A 21,299-nucleotide genomic window follows, 5' to 3' on the forward strand; every position below is an offset into this window, starting at 1 on the left:
AAAAGTCATTTGTAGTCTTGCACCCGCCTTGTTACAGCCCCAGCCAGCACCATACAGCCTTGCTTCCCCAATAACACCCACCTTCTCACTGCCACCACCCAGGATTATGCCGCCTCTTTTCTCTGACAACACACTCCTGTTTCCATGCCTTTTTTCTCCTTTTTCCTAACATTTGCAACCTCCTCTCCTATCTCTCCTATAAGTATGTAACTGTTAGTAGAATCTCTAGTTCTCCCTGTTCACACACTCCCTTTTTCTCAACATTCCCCTCCCCCCCCCCTGCCTCTTTTATTAATCATTTAATCAATAGGGGAATACTCGCGTGGGCGTGTCACCTCACCCAATTTAAAATGACAAACCCAAGGTTTCTCTGGGTAATTTTCCATGCGGGCCCCCTCCCCTTCCTAAGTACCTCATGGTAGGGTTTACTGACTTGCTCAAGCCACAAACTTTGTAGGCATCCCCAGTGAACAGAGTTGGCTTCTGGGTAGCATCCCATCCACATTGGGCATTTACAGACTGTGCAGGTAGTAGGCTTTAAATCAGTCTCATGGAATAATCACTGACGACACAAAGTCTTTCCAGTGATATCCTATGATTCTTCATAGGGACTTATTACCAAAAGCACCTTCAAGTTGCTGTTCACTGTCCATGTCTCAACCCCATAGAGTAAAACAGGAAGTGCCATTAAGTACTAACTTGAAGATCTGGAACTTTGTCCATCTACACAGGTTTTGACAATGCCATACTCATGCTGAGTTAGTGCGCAATACCCCTGCCGTTGTTTTTCACTATGCAACCAAAGTATGTGAAATTTTCCAAAATTTCAATGTCCTCACTACATGCATGAAGACTTTACTGTTTCATCTAGTAAGTCCCTAAACACCTGTGCCTTGGTCTTGGCCCTGGAGACCTGATATCCTAATGGGCTTTGCCTCGACATGCAATGTGATGAGTGTTGAGTCATTACCAGAACTTTGTGACTACACAAGAGCTACTCCATCAACATAATAAAATAAGGTCAGTGACCTTGGTATTGTAACCTCACCTCCAGCTTTTAGCAGATCCACACTGTTACAAATACCAGCTGCTCCACCCACTCCTCTTGCACCTCTGTGGTCTAATCACTCTAATGGTTAGCATGCCTGGCTACAACTCTGTGGGCCTGGGTTTGAATCCCGGCCCAGGCAGTCGGCATGCAGCTCACCCAGCAGGTCAGCCTCCCCTTCAGGCTTATAGATAAATGGGTACCTTGGGAAATCTAGGGAAGGTAAACTGGCAATATCAGACTTCACATAGGCCTGTGTCCCGGGGTAATTGATTCTTACCTGGAGATGAGCACAACAGCCATGAGCAGCAATAGAGTATGCACCCACCTTTACCTTTACCCACCCCTCAAGCCTCAACTTTGCTACAGCCTCTCTGACCTCGTCAAGGGGGAGTGAGCTCTCATCAACGGGTGGGTCAGCATCTGCAGTTTGCAACGTAGCATGTGGAGGCTGTCCGATCAGAGAGTCAGCTCAGAGTACTCAGCCCATCCCTGTTTGACACAAGACAACCGTCTGCTGCTTGGATAGCGCCCACTGGAGAGGGAGGCTCAGAGCAGATCTTTGGGGCCCAGTAAGCAGGTTGGAGGTCATTTGCATTGAAATGGCCTTGGCCTTGTACAGGCCTACCGGCCTCTTGCAGACTCCTACGTTCTTATGTTCTTATGTACGGTCTGAGCAAGACTCATGATTTACCTCTCCTTGCCTTTCCTTAGGAGAGCTGTAGTCTTGCATGACTGAGCCTTATATTGGTCCCAATTCCCAACAAGCCTAGCTGTGCGACTTCTTGATATTCTCCATTTGTTATATTTTCTTTTCAAGTGTTAATCACTGATATCACTGCACCCTTCCACTTGTTTCCCTGCCACCTTCAGCCCTACTATTTGACTTTCACAAAGTCACTATTCTGCATTCTTATTACATGGTCAAACCACAATTTTGCTGTACTGTCCCCCACACCACACTACATTTGCATTAATTTAAGTTAGATAAATTCGGATTCAATAAAGTCGGGCAAAAATTAGTATGATAAATGAGTGTTAGATGAATGCAACAGACTAGGCAGCCATGTGGTAAATACCAATACAAAAAACAGCTTCAAGAAAAGGTTTGATCAATGGTTGCCAATGTATTTGCACTTATGAATCTTTTCAAAAATCTTGAAACACACATTACCCTCCCTGACATCAACATCAACCAATTTTCAACCATACCCAGCTCTGACATTCCCCTAAAAGATACCCTGATGTTCCCTCTGAACACTCACCAGCAGAATTAAAACAGAAACAAAAACAGAAAACTATTTTGAAATGTTAAGCTATAAAAATCATTCTCCCAAGCAGTTTCCAGTAAGGCTTCGTGACCCCCAAGCCAATCCTCCATGACCCCCCAGGGGGCTGCGATCCACCTGTTGGGAACCACTGGGTTAAATAAATTCACTGCTGCAGTTGATAAATATTAGGTTTACAGGAGCTTCACTGTCGATGCCAACTGCCCTCCTGCAGGTTCATTGTGTTCTTCAATCCTTTTATTATTGTTATTAAGTCTTGAACTTCTCCACAGAGTCTGTTTACAAGATCCCTGGCGATGACTCGCGCTTCTATGCAGTCTTCACTACCAGTATGAATGGCCTAATGGGCTCGGCAATCTGCACCTTCAGCCTTGATGACATCCAGGACGCCTTCCTCGGCCGCTTCAAGGAACAAGCCACCTCCTCGTCTGCCTGGCTGCCTGTCCTCATCTCCAAGGTACCTGAGCCACGGCCTGGACAGTGCGTCAACGACACCCAGACTCTGCCAGGTAAGTCATCGAGTTGGCAAGTATAAGACAGTGGTCAGTGCTTTGGCTGTCAAATGAGTAATGTTTTAGTCTGTAGACAGGCATCCATTGATTTGGGGAAGTTGATGTTTCTGAGATCCCTATTACAGGACAGGTTCCTGAAACATTTTGCCTCCTCTCTGAGGCCCTACACACCGCATGGTAGCATACAGCTTATGTATGAATTGATGATATTTGTTATAAATAATGTCAAAGAGCAAAATAGTACAGTAAACCCTCAATACAACAGACTAATTTGGGGGAAACTTAGTCCGTTGATGCCGAAAGTCCGTTATAAGTGGCGGAAATTTTAAAATATGTATAATAATGCCAATATACCTAATAAATGTAGGTATATAGTTATAGTATATGGTATATAGTATAGTATATGGTAGGGATGTACCGATGTATCGGTATCGGTGGTATTGGCACATTTTAAGAGTATCGGTATCGGTATCGGCTGATTTTCTGCCAATACTACCGATGCTTCAAGGAGTTTTGTACGTCGCATGTCACTCGTTGCAAATAATTTTGTTGAACAGAAATTGGATTGGCACTCATGCATCATTCTCTTCCCAGGGCCTCATATGATAATATGCGTTTTGTTTCAGAGTACTATTTCATTGGCTTGGGAAAGAACAAATGTTCCGCTTCACTAAAATAACACACGAAATATAGGTTTGTTTGATATATTTTTTTAGGTACCCATCAAAAGATTATCAATATTCTAATCTAAGATTTAAAACAAAACAAATCAGTTATGCAATGGAGTTAACAGCTCTGGTTGGATGTTCTTGGCCATACCACAACACCATTATTGAAGCAGCAACCCATTGTGTTGCTCATAAGCACACACAAAAAGAAGTGCGTCTGAGCTAACTAACTACCAACCAGGCATGTTCTGAGAGTTTTCAAACCTGGAGACAGTGAGGAAGGGGGTGCCTGTTGAGGTTATATTTTGCATTGCGGGAGAGGACCGGGTGCCAACTGCCTAAGTTACTGGAAGGATTCATAATAATTCTGACAATAAAATAGAACATGTTTACAAGGACACTTATAAGGTTTATGGGCTTTACACTAATTCAACCCCCCCCCCAAAAAAAAATTTAAAGCTCATTCCTGCGAAATGTAAGTTATGGTTACTATATACTTATCATTTCCTTCCTCAGTTTTGATTCGATCTTCATGTATGAGGTATTAATGGGCATTCACCTGTTTGGGTTAAGACAATTAGGAGCGTGTTCATGATTTTTCAAAGTCAAATTTTTGGTTATTCATTTCATTATTATTAAGATTTTTTTTCTCAGTTATAAACAAAGTTAAGGAAAAAAGCTGACTGCTGAGACCAGCATTATACTGAGAAGTGTATATGGTTAGAAAATATAAGGCATTGACCAAAAATCCTTAGAGGAGATGCAGTTATATGAAACCTCATTTTATTTTTGGCTCAAACACAGTGGGCCTGAGATGAATAAAACTTATGGCTTGGTCATTTTGTATCTGTAAATAAAGCTCGAAAAATTTCCAGCAATGATCCACCGATATATTGGATTTTAGGTGGGCGTTCCCCTTGAAAGTGAGGGTTTACTTTGCTTATCACTCACTGTAAGGACGCTGATGGCTTCTTGCTTCCATGAACTGCAGTATGAGGCATGGACAATGCACTGTGAATATCCAGTGTCTGCCAATGCCATCATTAGAACATCATTCACTCAAGTCGACCGTAGGCAGCACCAGGGCCACACAACAAGAGTTTGGCCAGCTTCATCACAGGCGCCATGTTGTTGTCAAAAGAGCCGTCTGAAATTCAAATTGATGCTGCTACAATTGTGTTTATTCTGTGTTCTAGGTATGGTCAGAGTCTCAAAGAAGTAACTAGAGCATTAAAAACACTATTGTATCAGCATTAATTTGAATTTTACTTGGCTCTTTTGGTAACAGTATGGCACCTGTGATAAAGCTGGGCAAACTCTCCTATTCTATGGCTCAGGGCAGCACCACATGCACAGGCTGATAAGAGAAGTTGGCACTTGCACCTCCCTCTCCTCCTTGCTCATTTTTTTGACTATGGGTATGAAGTGGCCGTGGCACGTGCCTCATCCAATCCAACACTGGTCCCTGCTGCCTGATGATATATGCAGCAGTCTCAGGTGAGGTGATTCAGGCCATTACACTCATAGCATCATACACTGGTGAAAGCCCTCTGATGCCACCTGACTCCTGACTCACTGGTGCCCTTGCCTTAGCTAGGATCTGACCCAAGTCTAATCCTGCTCGGAGTACCTGATTGGTGTCCATTGGGATTCAACTCATGAACACACAAGCAAGTCTCTTGTCACTGATCCCACCAGATAATGATGATAGTCATTATAGCTCATCCAGGAAAATGTCTTGGTAGCAAACCGCTTATTCGCCATAAACGAGTCGACTGTAAATGCTGTCACAAATACCTCCTTCCCTTCTTTTACCTGTCTGCCTCTGGTAGCTGCAAGTAGACTGCAAATGCATCTCCACTAAGGCATAGAAGAATGATGCTACATTATCAACTCCTAGAATCTTGCAGACAAGTTAAAATTTTTCAAGCCATTGGACCACTGATTAATTGTCTCAGTCATCATACTCTAGGATCAATCATAGATCAAAGCAACTCTGTACACTTCCAACATCATCCCTTCATAGCTTGTAGGAATAAAAGATCCTGGAACTTGAAATGTTTATTTCTAAAGGGGAACAGCAGGGAAATGCAAGCATGCAGGAGGACATGACTACTGCCATGCTCAGGGTGAACTGTCTTGCCTCTGGCTTGCTGCATTCACATCAGTTCCTGCCTCCCCCTAGGAAGTGGTGTTGATATGCTTAAATCATACAACTCGGACAGTACATAAGTGCTACATTGTGCATAAGGTACACCTCCTGATATCTAATCACAATAACAATTCCTTCAATCATACTCTCATACACTCTCTTCACAACATCCTCATTCATTATTGTTTCATTTTCACACTCTCTTGAAGTATAACACTTCACTCATTCAGCCACTACATATTCTACTCCTATTGCTGTTACACCCATATCAAACCTCTCATATGCATCCTCAGTGTGTTCTCCATTCCACTTCAATCATTTATATATACTTTCCCATCCACAGATAATGTGTTGACATTCCTGCAGTCTCATCCACTCATGGATGAGGCCGTTGCCCATGAGCACAACAAACCAGTTTTCTACAAGCGGGATTTGATCTTCACACACTTAGTGGTGGACAAGGTGACAGGCGGAACCTATGGCCAAGAGAACATCTACACTGTGTATTATGCAGGATCATGTAAGCTGACATTGTTTATAAATATCACCATCATCATCCTCAACCAATACTTGTCCATTGTAGAATAAAAGCCTTTCTCAGCATTCTCCACCTCTCTCTTTGATGGTAGTATACTCTCTCCTGCTCCAGCCAATGCTCTTGTTTTATCCCTCTGCCTGGTCTTCTTTCTGCTGGGATTTCTGCAATTTCTGGGTTGCTAATCTATTAAGTGGGTTATCCATCTATTCTCAGTTTTGCACATGATATGACCTGCCCCAAGACCACTTTTTGTTCTTACTAGTCATTAGAATATCTTCAGCCTTTGCCTGTCCAATAATCCATTATGCTTATTTTTGTCCTTTTGTCTTTCCAGGTTCCCCACATTTTTCTCTCCATTCCTCATTGTGTGATTTTGAGCTTTCTCTAGATCCTTTGAGACATCAAGCCTGTGAGTTGTATGTTGGGGCTGGCAGGATACAGCTTCTGAAGTTTATGTTAGGACTGGCAGGATACAGCTTCTGAGAGAGAGAGAGAGAGAGAGAGAGAGAGAGAGAGAGAGAGAGAGAGAGAGAGAGAGAGAGAGAGAGAGAGAGAGAGAGAGAGAGAGAGAGAGAGAGAGAGAGAGAGAGAGAGATATAGAGAGAGAGAGAGAGAGAGAGAGAGAGAGAGAGAGAGAGAGAGAGAGAGAGAGAGAGAGAGAGAGAGAGAGAGAGAGAGAGAGAGAGAGAGAGAGAGAGAGAGAGAGAGAGAGAGAGAGAGAGAGAGAGAGAGAGAGAGAGAGAGAGAGAGAGAGATATACATAGAAAATCAGACCACACAGACCCCATGGTCCAGACTAGGTGGTCTGTCCTTAAACCTAAGTGATTTTACATTAATCAGATGGCTCCAAAACGTTGCTTTTCTACTCTAGTTAATATTAAGTTGAAGGAAGTGACGGTTGAGCTTGTTTTTAAAGGAGTCAATCGTGTTACACTGGACCACTGATGGTGGGAGCTTATTCCATTCTCGCACTACAACGTTGGTGAAGAAAAATTTGGTGCAGTCTGAATTTACTTGTCTACATTTGAGTTTTGTGCCATTGTTCCTAGTTCGCAAAGTGTCATCGATCATAAACAATTTTGTTCTGTCTACATTCGTGAAACCATTAAGTATTTTAAAACATTCGATCAGTTTTCCTCGGAGGCGACGCTTCAAGAGAGAACATGTTAAGGGTGGAAAGCCTTTCTTCGTAGGATTTGTTGCGCAAGGAAGGGATCATTTTTGTTGCTCGACGCTGAACACCTTCTAGTTTAGCAATGTCCTTTGCATGGTGGGGAGACCAAAATTGTACCGCATATTCCAAGTGGGGTCTGACTAAACTATTGTAGAGCGGAAGTATTACATCTTTATTCTTGAATAAAAAGTTTCTTTTAATGAAGCCCAACATTCTGTTCGCTTTATTTGCTGCATCGATGCATTGATGTGATAATTTGAGGTTTGACGCGATTTTAATCCCCAGGTCCTTAACGCATTGAACGCTTGTGAGTTTAACGCCGAGTATTTCGTAATCGAACTTCTTATTTTTTGTTCCAACTTGAAGGACCTGGCACTTGTCTACGTTAAAGGGCATCTCCCATTTATCCCACTGTTGAAATTTTGTGCAAATCCTCTTGGAGGCTTTGCCTGTCTTCGCCAGTGAGAACCGAGTTACCAATCTTTGTGTCATCTGCAAATTTACTAATGCGATTATTGAGTCCAACATCCACGTCGTTGAGAGAGAGAGAGAGAGAGAGAGAGAGAGAGAGAGAGAGAGAGAGAGAGAGAGAGAGAGAGAGAGAGAGAGAGAGAGAGAGAGAGAGAGAGAGAGAGAGAGAGAGAGAGAGAGAGCAGTGGGAATGAGTTAATCCCCCCCTCCCCCAGGATGGAGGGGTCTAATGGGTTTGGTGGCCCAGGTGTTCATATAGGCAACTCAGGTCATAGGTCAGCAGTAGTGAGCTGCACCAGGGCTACACTTCTGTGTGACCAGGTATTTTCTTTATGCCACTCACTGGAAAGTTAATAATTGTCTTCTAACTCAAATATCTTACTAACTGACTAGAAAATTAACAGTTATTGAATGCAATGTTTATGTACACCAGAAACCTGTATTTAGGGAAGAAATAGTGGAGTACTGAGTGGTTGTAATGTTGCCATTTATCACCGGGTTCCACACAATTTCACCAGCCAGTCATCACCTAGGACAGTGCCTGGCTCCCCTCATTCTGTTGGGTGGACAACCAAAGGCAGCAGCCTAATTAAAATAGACTTTACTACTACCACCACTACTTCTATAAACTGCTACTCCAGACATTCATAAATAAAGTTTGTCCAGTCATCTAATTCCTTGACAGCATTGGACCTTATGAGTATCTCTGTGTAACTTTCTATATTTCTGTACAGTGGAAGGGCGCGTCTACAAGGTGGTGGAGTGGATGGATGAGAATGGAGAGTCGCGCTCTGAGTTACTGGATGTGTATGAAGTGACCACCCCAGAGCCCATCAGAGCCATTCAGATCTCCAGAAAGGTCAGTCACTGTTTGGACTTCCAATCATGTAACAGCATTATTTTTTTAATTCAGTTTATCTTGTCTGTGGCAATGATGTCCTGTCCCCACAGGAAATTCATCCAAGGGAGTGGCCATGGCAGAAAATATGGTTTTCCCTGTTCCAGCATTCCCTCTCTGCACATTTAATTTCCTCATCTGCCCTTCTCTCTCTCTCTCTCTCTCTCTCAATACTTTTTCTGTCTCCATCCTCCACTTGACATACCAAATGCACCTCTTTCATAGCTTATATCCACTGCATGTACTCATAATTACTGTGCTACACTATCTCTAGCAACTTTCTTTCTCTCCAATACTCATTCACTCCATTGATCTATCTTACTGTGTATTTGGCCTCCATTAAATAGATGTAACAGGATGTGGTTTTAACATGATGAAAAATCCTTCAATCCTTACAGCACAAGTCTCTGTATGTGTCATCCGATGTGCGAGTGCGCCAAGTGGACCTCTTCATGTGCCATGGCCGATATGACAACTGCCTGCGCTGTTCCCATGACCCCTACTGTGGCTGGGACAAGGATGCCAACATGTGCAAGCCTTACAAACCCGGGTATGTGAACTATGTTTGGATATGCTGGTGTCCATATGTGGAGGCTGCTTGCTTGCTCTCTCGCTCGCTCTCTCTCTCTCCTGATGGAACACCAAGAGACAGTAATCTTGAACATTTGTGCATGCAAGTAAATACTGTTAAAAATAATTAAATATATCCATCACTTTCAGGCCTCTGGGTCAATCTCGAAAACAATGTTGAAATGTAGTGTTTTACGGAATTAAGTTAATAGCAACGACTCCCTGATTTTAGGTGACTTAAATCTCCCTCATATCGACTGGGCGACACAGTTGACTACAGAAAGTGAGTCACTTAGAATGATTGAATTTTTAGAGGATAATTACCTAAATCAAATGGTTACTGAACCAATTCGACAAAATAACACTCTATAGTCGGTTCACCTGAGTCTGAAATGAGCATTATCGCGCAAGGGCAGCCTGCAGCCACACAGCATGTTCGATTTCGTGGATACTGTTTGCTTGCCTACGCATAGTAAACAGTCGTCAGTGTCAATAATATGCAGGCACCAATAACATATACTGTCAATTATAGTCAGTTATGAGTTAAAAATGTTTGTAATGTCACAAACTGCTGTTTTGTTCATTTACAAGATTGCTTATTACGGTTAATAAACAGCCTTGAAGCTGTCCACCACCGAGAAAATTGACAGGCTTTATATAAATAAAACAGCTTTTTGCAAAATTACTAATATTTTTCTAACTCGAAATCGACTATAATTGACGGTATTTGTTATTGCTGCCTGCATATTATTGACACTGACGACTGTTTACTATGCGTAGGCTAGCATACAGCAAGCATGAGCAGGTTGGGCAAATTTTTTGAGAAATAAGCACTTTTAGAAGCTGATATAGAAAACATTGGGGGGGGCTGTAGGCCCCCTAATCCTCCCAGAAATTATGGCACTGAAATATACATGATGCATATGTATAAGTATGTGAAGGAGCCAGTCACCCATACCTATTGCTACGACATTGTAAAGGACTCGAGTATTGTCTCCCTTCTTTTCTCCAGCTTTCTTCAGTTTGTTTTTAACATTTTCTTCATGTACCTAAGTAGTGTTCATTTCCTTTAGTCAAAGTTGCATCCTCAGGCAGTAATACACCGAGGATAACTGACAAGTTAGAGCGGTTCCCAGTTAACCTGTAAGAGGTCAGCCAAAATCATTTTTTTCTTTTTTTGTCCCATATAATTCAAAATGATCCAAAAAGTAAAAAAATAGTCAAAGTCTGAAACTGCCATTTCTATGTCCTGCTGAGGCTTCAAACTTGGCTCCCTCAGTGGTGCTGCCAGACATACAATTTTTGAGTCATGCTACATTCTTTTTTGTGGCATTTTCTGCTCATTTTATAGCACTTATATGATAATCTCGATGGATGCTTATTTATAAAGAAAGACACATCTTTTCATGCATAAATCATTCTATTTGCAAAATTAGAGTACATTTATCACAAAATTATTGATTATTTTTTTCTCAAAATAAAAGTATCCCTTGTCTTCATCTTGCAACTTCTATACACAAGCAGTATCCTGCATGTACGTCTGCCTGCCACTGTGACTCAGAGGCAAGTGATGCGGCAAGCAGTGGCGAGTAGATTGTGAGGGGATAGGGGTGCTGGCTTACCCGTGTGTCCACATGCCAGGAACTGTACTGATATATGCTAGACACTTCCAGAAACAATTAATGTGGCTAGAGGGAATTTCAAATCCGTAGGAAGCGATTAAGTGACCCCAGATTGTAAACAGAAGGCTTCATGTATATATACATTCTCGACCTCTTATGGGATGAAGGAGCAAGTCTAAGATGCCATATACCAGGTTATATGAATGATTATGAGAGTAAGTTGAGTGTCTATATATAAATTTCCTTAAAAACTACTCTAGTCACATGAGAGTGAACATGTAGATGTACTGGCAAACAGACCCACTTTCAAAGCATCTATATAATATCCTCTGCCGGGAAGGGGCTAATTTTATTGGTAGTTTGAAAATTACGTCATTGATTTTCATTTTCTCACTTTTGCCCTTTTACTCACATCCAATCAATTTGTAATCTTGTTAACTCACCTGTGTAACACCTGTATCCCAAACTTATTCAAAGTTCAAGGTTAACACTTAGTGGGACCCTGGAGAAGGAATTTACATATTGAATCTTCTGCCAACATTTAGGCTGCTTCAAGATGTGACTGGCTCAACTCCTGGTTTGTGTGACGCCTGCATTGCCAAGAAGAAGATGGTGGTGACGTGGGGCCAGAGCATCCACCTGGGCTGTGCTGTCAAGCTGCCACGGCCCATCTCCCTCAAGGACATCACATGGCATCACTACTCAAAGGACAAGGGAAAATACCAGATCAGATACAGGTACGCCATTGTCATCTTCAGTCATTACTAGACCACTGCAGAGTAAAGGCCTTTCCCCGTGTTCTCCTTGTCTCTTTGTCTGATGGTAACCTCCACTGGAAACTTTTAGTAACATGTGCAGCCATCAACTACCTATCTGCCCTTTTGTGAACCATTTTTTCCTTACCTTCTTCCTCAACCTGAAAACAATAAACTATCCACACTGATTCATCCAAGTTCCTAATGGATAAATGAAAAATCCAGATAACATGGAAGAAATTTTTACGAGCAACCTTCCCATTTGTACTTTAAATAATAATCCACACTGACCTCAATTGCTTTTTACAGTCAGATTGAACCTTGTGAACTTCTGACGCTGTAACTATGTTAAGCAAAGGTCACATTAGCTCTTTGTATCCCGGGGCTGGAGACCAATGTAACCCTGCACACTTGGGGGAAGTGATCAAATGTAGAAAGAACCATCCCACCAGTTGATAGATGATCCTGCCACTGCTGTCAAAACTGCAAGAAACAGCTGTTTACATTGAAGGACCAAGATCAAGGAGGCATTTGTTTAACAGTTCTTTTGATCTTTTAAATTAATGGGTCTCATTTATCTTGTATATGATATTTTTTTTTTAAAGATTTGTAGTTTCTGATAACATTTAAATTTAATGAGTTCCCATACTTAATCCATGGCTTTGTTGTGCAGTGGTTAACATGCCTAGCCACAAATACACAGGCATGGATTCAAATCTCAGCTGAGCATACAGCATGCAGCCACCTTAGCTGTCCATCCTCCCATTTGGCCTTGTCAGTAAATGGATACTTGGGGAAACCTGGGGAAGGTTGCATTTGCCCTGTCCCCAGGGTAATGGGTTCTGACTCACCACAGGCTCAAAGCCCAATGGGATAGAGTACATACTTAATAAGCTTCTGCTGTCAATTTGACTCAGTACCTTCTTTCTCCCATCACTGAGTGTGATAGCCCATTGTCAGGGGCAGCCAGCCCTTCGCCACACTGTTGTGCTAATCAAAAAACATTCTCAAGGCAGCCAGGCTGCTCTCTTTTCTGAACACTGAAATAATCATTGTTCTTATACTCATACAGGTAGTACTTGAGTTATGACATTTAACATACACCCACTCACACTAATAATGACCTGGCTAATAACATTAGTAATATTTGGTTAAGCAATGAGTTGACATTTCAAATGCCCCGCCACAGACAGAGCAGCAGCAGTTTATTTACACAGCGCTCCCATGCCTCCCCCCACCTCCCCCACCCTGCTGCCATCCTCACTCGTTGCCTAGCCAGGATGGGTAATGCAGGAGGAGGGAAGCATGATTGGGCTGAGTCAACCCACTCATGCTTCCCCCTCAGTTGCCTTTGGAACTCACACTGCAGTCAGTAATCACTACTCAACCAGTTTATAGGACTACAGCCTGCTATACAAGCTTATTGCTGGATCTAGCAGACACCAGTTTGTTAGCAAAATGGTGTCCCACAACAACAGCCTCTTCACAGTATTCCTGCACCAACTTATATAGGCGACTGTTTACTAGAAACAGCAATCATAGCTGAATGAAACATTCACTGGCCTCTCGTATAACTACAAAGTGTTTGCTTACTTACACTGACACATGCCAATACAACCCCCACCACAACAACTCGGTGGGGCATTTGGCTAATGCTACCAGCCTGACAAAACTTCGTAGCTCAGTTTTGTAATATTGCACAATGTTGTGTGCTAAAGTGTCAACCAAATGCAGAGCTGGGGCAAGGTGACCTCAGGAGAAAAGGTGGGTTAGGGGGGAGAGTTGGGGGCACAGGAGCTCCACTCTATCCTCTGTGGGTCATTTGAGAAATATTTTGTTGTTTTTAATGCAAATTTTTACTTATGACCAGCTTTTCGGTTCCAAACCCCATTGTAACTCGAGGACTACCTGTTTATACATTGCCTGTCAAGAAGTTTTAAGAGGTCCCAGTGTATCATCTGAGTTAAGGAGACTATCATAGTAATCAACTCATTGGTTTGAGTGGTGTGCTGGCTGTGGCAAGGATGGTGTGGGGCTGCAGCTGCTATCTATTCTAGCAAGCCTCATATAAGCTGAGGCCACAGATATGTCTCCCACATGATCCCTGCTTGTCTTTGTAGAATAAGTGTCCTTTTTGAGTCGTCTTTACTCTTAACTAGCTATTCTGGCCAAGTATGTCTTATGAGCAGCAGTTATATTTAATGTCTAGAGGTGATTGATAGTCAGAGATTAAGCTACAGTGAAGTAATACATTTGTTTTGTAGCATCAGTCAGCAGCTAAAGCTTCTTTCTTCAGCTCCTTCAAAGTTTCATTGTTGGCATGCTAATACTCATGGCTGTCTTGCTCATGCATCATAGTGCCTCAAAGAGTGTGCCAGAGAGCAAGGTAAGACTTTATGTAGGTAGGGTAGTATGTGCCAGCCATAGTCCAAGAGTACAAAGGTGCATCGTGTGAGTTAACGGACACCGGCTCTCCTCCTGCTCCACACTGTACACCGTTCCCCATCTGAATGAATTCCCCACATGACTCATACAATATGTTGATATTCTATAGTTTTGTACATTATAGTCTCAATGTGAATAAATTTGTGTGATAAATTTACAGATCTGATTCTTCATGTAGATGATGTAGAGTTACAGATAATGCAGGTGAGGATAACTAGATGGATATTCAATTTGTACCCATTGCTATGTTTCCTAACAACTTTTTCCAGGTATTTATTTTTTTTCAATTTCCCCTAATAACCCCCTTAAACTATTGAAATATCTCATATTGTCTACATCTTTCCAAGAAATTTAAAGTAAACATCTTTAATCTATTTCTGTGGTAATTCTCTAAATCCTTGAGTCAGATTTTAAACAGTGGGTTGTTATAGGTAGACAAAGAATGTTGTGTTAGGATGCAGAAGGGATTGGAAAAGGAGTGGGAAGGAGAGAAAGGAAAAGTAAGAAATACAGGACCATGCAAAAATAAGTTGAATAACGGGCTGGACCACACGGCTCACATCGAACCCCCCTACGGTGTTCATATTCATGTAGTTTAGGGAGATTTGAAATAGAAAATTCTCTCCCCTAGGTCTGAAGGAAACTGTAGAGACATTACATTAACCATCCAATTTGTGTGGTAAAAAGCAAAGAATTCTTTTTCAGGCCTGACAAGTACATAGAGACTTCAGAACATGGCCTGGTTGTCATGAATGTGAATGAGGCCGATGCTGGCAGATACGACTGCAAGATGGGTGGAGACATTGTGTGTTCGTATAACATCACTGTGGATGCCCACCGCTGCTCAGCCCCAGCAAGAACCAATGACTTTCAGAAGGTACGGAAAGGGGGGAAGGGTTTGCAATCTCCCCAAGAGTATAGACGAGTGAATGAGCTTGGATGATGTGGATGTCAGGTAAGAGAGGTGCTGTGGGAATGCAGGGGTCATGGGCCCTCTGGGTCAGCATATTTTCCAGATTAATAGAAGGGGACCTAAAAATGTTCAAAACAAACCATTCCTAGATGTTTACCACACTTGGTTCAGCAGTCACCAATATTCAGTACCTGCCCCAGACATTTTCCGCACTTTGTATAGCACATTTAGGCATCATATCAAAGAGATTAATAACAACAAGTTATTTGAAAACTTGCATTACATGTCAACAAAGGATGCACTTTTGGTGGCAGTCACGAAGCATCTGCCATTTTCTTCTTTGACTCAAGGGGCTTAACCCTTTCCATCCGTGACGCAGACGTTGGTGCCACAGTATGGAAAGGGTCAAGAGGAAATGGAAGAGGATTAATCCTCTTCTAAACCTCTCAATCCTCCTCTAAATTCCTCTTAATCCTCTTCCATTTCTTATTAAGAGGTTTAGAAGAGGATTAAGAGGTTTAGAAGAGGACTATCCCTTTCCATACAGTGACGCCATCAGATGTCGGCGTCGCCGGAGTGAAGGGGTTAAACATATATTACAATGCAAATTATCTACTATTAGTAGATGCTTCTTTCAGTTAAATCAGGTAATAAAGATATGAAACAAATAAACAGGCTGTGAACTGGGTGAATCTCACGAGTCTCAGCGTGGGTGCAGAATTTAGTAGTCAAACCTCAGTTTACGAGTGCCTAAGTTTACGAGTGTTTTGATTTACGAGCAAAAAAAATCCTACAAAAAATGCTTTGATTTACAAGCGATGACTTGGTATACAAGCATCCTGGTTTTTTTTTTTTTTTTTTTTTTTTTCACCCCCCAGGGTGATAATAATAATAATAATTGGTTTATTCTGGAAATTGCAGCCGTTAAGCTGAAAATGTACATATTAATATATAGTGCAATCATAAAGAAAAATACAATATGAAAGGGGTGTGGGGGGCTGGTGATTTACATTAATGGAGGGAAAGTAGTGATGATGCTTGAGGGGTGAAGAGGTGGAGGAGTGCGGTGTGGTAGAGCGATGAGGCGGGAAGGTAATCCTCCTCTGGAAGGCGAGTAGGTGTTAATCCAAGGTCATCCCCAGGTCACAATGCTGGGTCAGGTAGTACCAGGTGGCCAGAGAGCAGGTAGAGGTGGTATCAACGGTCACTCAGAAAGGGGCTTAGCGGTGGAGTGCTAATCCAACACAGGTGGCGAGACAGATGTGAAGACTCGCTGCTGTGCCTGGGAACAGACTGCACAGCCTCGGTGGTGAGCACCCTGCACATTGCCCCCACCTGAGTGACAAGTCCTCCACTGCACTGCACCTGACCAGACTTCAACAGCAGGATGGGCGGGCTGGTGGGCCTGGGGAGACCTCGGGGCGTCGGCAGGGGCCTATGACACACAGGCTATATGTAGGCCATCATGGTCAAGCGCCCTTTGAGGAGAGACCACAAGCCCTTGCTGGGTGACAGTTCATGAAGGGGAGGAGAGGATGCCGATAGACCGACTATCTTATGTCAGCCTAGCTGACCAAGTTGGTCTTTCAATGAAGACTGCCATGTCTCTTCGTACAAGTCAAAAATGTGAGCGTGGGTTCCCTTTGTTCACTGCAAGACGAGAGTGCTCAAAGCAGAAAACAATGGGAATAGAGTCTCAGGAACGCAACATCCCATTCTCCAATACAGAACGAACCCATATTTTAAGGAACTGATGGCAACCATTAAGTCTCCCTAGCTTGCCATGACTGACAGCTGCTGCCCGCTGCTGGTGAAGGCAGGAGGAAGGGGGGAAGAGACATTGCGATGCGTATTTTACACGTATTTCAGGACGACCCTTGACAAACATAATTTTATGGACTGGTTTTATGGTTCACTGAAAAATACGCTCACTACAGTTTTAAAATACTGAATTTTATCTGCTTAATCATTCAGACAAGCAAATACAGAACAAGTGGCATTCTGTATTTTGAGGAAGGGTGGCAAGTTTGCAACCCTAAGGCGTCACTTGGTGATATATGGCCTTCTTGAACGACCCCCCATTCTTGAGACTGTTTTTCACCTCCCTCCTGTAATTTGCCAGAGCACTCTATCTTGTCCAAGTGATTGGATAAACCAACACTATTTCTCATTTTGTCACTCATCAAGGACATGTGTTAATTCAGTCACAATTACGGGATCTACAGTTCATTAGGAGTATTTCAGTATCTAATTAGCGTCATTGCATGCGACGGAGTTTCTTGAAACGTCCTTTTTCTATACACAATATTGACAAATGGCATCGTTTCACTTTCTTGTTTCTAACGATGACGATGTTAACGATGACGATGTTTTCATACCGGGAAGTTCTTACTTCCTACAGTGATGCTTTGAAATGGTCTGTGGTGCAACAGTAACCTTGTGAACTCTATACCCACCCCCACCTGGCAGGGTTATCCATAGGCCTATGGAGGTGTGGCCAGCAAGACAGTAGCTGTAAAATCTGATGTGCCTGAGCAAGAAACGCAAGAATTTTGTAAGATTTGGGGTTAATTCTTGCTTGGTCTAGGGCAGTGGTTCCCAAACTGGAGGGCATGTTTCAGGAGGGCATGATCTCGATATAAGTGGGCATCTCTGTCTGACAAATATTGCAGTTTTTAAAGATATTAGCACACACACACACATGTAGGAGTAACACTGTTTGAATTATCCTCATGTGAGTGGCAATATATATATATATATATATATATATATATATATATATATATATATATATATATATATATATATATATATATATATATATATATATATATATATATATATACATACAGATAACTCTATTTACAGTATTGTGTCCTTGAAGAGGTCGCTAAATCAAAAACAATGTAAATCAATGTAAATCAAATAAGAGGTAGGTTTCTATCGAAAAATAAATATTCACTTCATTTAGTGTAGAGAGAGATAGAGAGAATCTCCATATCACCGAGAAATCCACTCAGGCACTTAGTCTCAGCCGCACGCGTGTGAGGAAGAAATGAGGGACACCATGAGTTGACTGGCTAGTATTGGTACCGGTACTGAGCAGTCAGGTACTGGTTCCATACCATATAGCTGGTACTGTTAGTACGGTACTGGTACCTGCCAACCCCTATTGTTGAGTAGTATGGCAGCGTGGTACTGTATTGTTGTTCAAGTGGTAGCCTGGAAGAACTGAGCTCAGCTGTGTGGCCGGGAGCGACTGGCCAGTATTGGTATTGGTACCGAGCAGTCTGGTACCGGCATTGTACTGTAAAGCTGGTACTGTTAGCACTGGTATTGGTATCGGTACTGCCCACCCCTAGTGTTGAGTAGCGTGGCAGCATGGGTACTGTATTGTTGTTCAAGTGGCGTATGGAAGAACTGAGCTCAGCTGTGTATAATGGCCATGTGAGTCTAGTTATGTGTGAGACATCTGGTGGCTACTCCATAAAATATCGCGATAAGTGAAAAAACGTAAATTAAAGATTTATTTGGATTTTGGACCCGTGTTTGTTTAAAACACATAAACCAAACTTCATAAATCAGTTACCTATATATATATATATATATATATATATATATATATATATATATATATATATATATATATATATATATATATATATATATATATATATATATATATATATATACATACAGTAGAGCCCTATTTAGCGCAAGAATTAGGTGGATGAACGCGATCGCACTAACTGAATTCGTAGCATTGAATAAAGTAACCAATATAAATTAATTATTTGGTACACGGGTCTGACTTTTGGGTTTGATAATTACCAAAATAATCACTCACATAAAAAAAACTACGATTGGCTGAGCTCTGAAAACACGCCAGGATTCGCTGAGTCTGATGATTATCGCCGGTGCTCACCCGGTCAGCGGCCTCGCTGCCTTAAGGCAGTATCACACTGGCCATTTTCTTCTAACCGTTGTGGCTACTGGCAATGCCCGCGCGCCATCCAGGAGCAAGTTGTCGGTTCACCGTAACCTGGTGTCACACTGTGCCCTTTTCTTCCCACCGCATTGCCGCAGCTTGGACAACCGCAAATCCAAATTTTCTGGGTGTAAAGGCCACACGCCAAGGTCAGTTGCCCATATCCACATCCACAACGTGAACAGCACTTGCCCTGTATGAACATGGCATCGCCTGCTAAAGTAGGGCTCTCGCTTGTGCCGCGATCATGGCAGCTTGCAGTGCAATTTTCAAAATTCAGTCGTGGTGGCTGCTTGTGCTAACTGAGGCTTTCGCGCAAATCTGTCTCTAAGGCTGAACTCTTCGCTCAAACTTTCTGTAAAAACTCCACCCTGGACGATTCTGGGCATATTCCTCCTACTCATCCCCCCTCTGACTCATTTATGCCTGTTATTAAGATTCTTCCAAATTATGTTTTATATGCCCTCTCTGGCCTCAACTCTCAGAAGGCTTATGGACCTGATGGAGTGCCTCCTATTGTCCTTAAATAATTAACAAGAGTTTGAAGGCTAAGATACCTTTTAGAGCTGCCTCTCTTTTTGACAGCATGAGAACAATCGTGATTGAACCATGGCTTTCAAATGATGGGTATAGAAAGTGAGCAGATGTGCTCTATTCCAGAGATAATCACCTCCATAGTTTGCTTGTCACACAGAGGGGTCTCTGACATGGAAGTATAATCATTCCAATAAAATCACAAAATACAAAAATGTGCTTCATCACCTTTTTGTTTTTGTTGTTAATGAGCAGAGCAAGTGTAATGACACTTTGCCTCTTGGTGCTCTTCTCAGTAGTGCTGTGATATTTGTGAAATGGTGATAAATTCAGATTAAAGTTGATTCTCAATATAAAAAATTTGCATTTAGTGAATTCACATCAAATGTTTACAAACTGTAATGCATGCAGTGCCAAAGCCATGTGTTATGTTATTACTGAAGTTCATGTGAACTCAAGGTCAATTTGTCTTTCAGGTGTATAGCGACTGTGTCATGAGTTTGAGAAGTACAAGTTAGCCATGAAGACTTGGGAAAGGAAGCAAGCTGTGAGTACCTCAATATGTCTGAAACTCCAGGCATTCATGTATAGACTAGATATATTGTGCATGGTTACTTATTGAATTGCCACTGTTCTTAGTAAAATATTATAATTTTTTCCTTTAATAAATCAATCAAGAAATTATAACTTACTTTAAGAACCTTTACTCTTACCTCAAGAAATTAAACATTCATTTCAAGAAATTAAATGCTCACACAGGTATATACAGTACTAATGGGACGAGTGCAGTGCAGCAGTAACAGTGAGTTTCCTTCCTTGCAGCAATGTGCCAGTAGGAACAACATCAGCCACCAGAACAGCCATCCCAATGACATTTATGCAAGGAGTAACCCATTCGTCCTGATCACTTTAGATAAGACGACTGAAACAACAACAACAAAAACAACAAATAGATGAAGTAGGGGAAGGAGGGGCATAAGTGCTCCCTTTCCTATTGGTGGTCAAGATTTTGCCTGTATTGACAGTGAAGATTCTGTCATGTGTCATCAGAAGTATGTGGCTTTGGAAAAACAGATCAATATATGTTACACTTGAAGAAGGATTCTAATTAAGGTAGTGGGTAGAAAAGACATTGGAAGAGAGGAAAGCTATAAGACACTGAGCTCAGTGACTTCCAACAGTGTAACAAGAACTTGGTGACTGATCAGTGTGACGAGAATTTGTAGTTGGTTAATGAGGGTGCTAACTAGCAGAAAGGTGCTACTATGTACTGTTAGGTGCCAGCTTACAGTGTGTGTGCATAATTACTAATAAACAGCCAAGCATTGAGAAGTTGAAAAAGTGACCAGAACAAATGAAAGAAGAGCAGGCAACTTGACTCTGACCCAAACACTCCAGTTAAACAATCAGGGCACTATTAGTTAACAATGTACTAATTTTTCAGTTTCCAGAGACCTGACAGAGTTTTGAAGGTGAAAAAAATCGTTTCTCATTATTTTCTTTGCTCCTGGACAATCGACTGACTATGGGCATTACAGGATTTGCACTTCATAAAGCTTGAGCGAGCAGTGATTCCTTGGACATAATGAATTGGTAAAGCCGCCTAAGGAGTGACTTTAAAATATGAACAGCTGAGCATGTCTCTCAAAACAAGTCTTAGTCTCCTAATATTCTGCTGTAACAAAGATTGGCTTCATTAAAGTCCTGAGAGAGATGTATTAT

General features: G+C 42.0%; 1 protein-coding gene across 1 annotated transcript in view; it reads left to right on the forward strand.

Annotated features, from left to right (window-relative positions):
• The window catches only part of LOC126990172 (semaphorin-2A-like), a gene marked incomplete at its 5' end in the record, with an annotated part of 55,122 nt that extends 34,086 nt beyond the window's left edge, over window positions 1–21,036 (forward strand). The window contains 9 exon segments of the mRNA XM_050848724.1: window positions 2,610–2,846; window positions 6,013–6,189; window positions 8,587–8,711; window positions 9,149–9,300; window positions 11,488–11,679; window positions 14,848–15,019; window positions 20,054–20,063; window positions 20,066–20,124; window positions 21,022–21,036. Of these exon segments, the coding sequence (XP_050704681.1) occupies window positions 2,610–2,846; window positions 6,013–6,189; window positions 8,587–8,711; window positions 9,149–9,300; window positions 11,488–11,679; window positions 14,848–15,019; window positions 20,054–20,063; window positions 20,066–20,124; window positions 21,022–21,036 (1,139 nt within the window).
• Between the last annotated feature and the right edge of the window lie 263 nt (window positions 21,037–21,299).

Source organism: Eriocheir sinensis, unplaced genomic scaffold, assembly GCF_024679095.1.
Source record: "Eriocheir sinensis breed Jianghai 21 unplaced genomic scaffold, ASM2467909v1 Scaffold147, whole genome shotgun sequence".
Lineage (NCBI taxonomy): Eukaryota > Metazoa > Arthropoda > Malacostraca > Decapoda > Varunidae > Eriocheir > Eriocheir sinensis.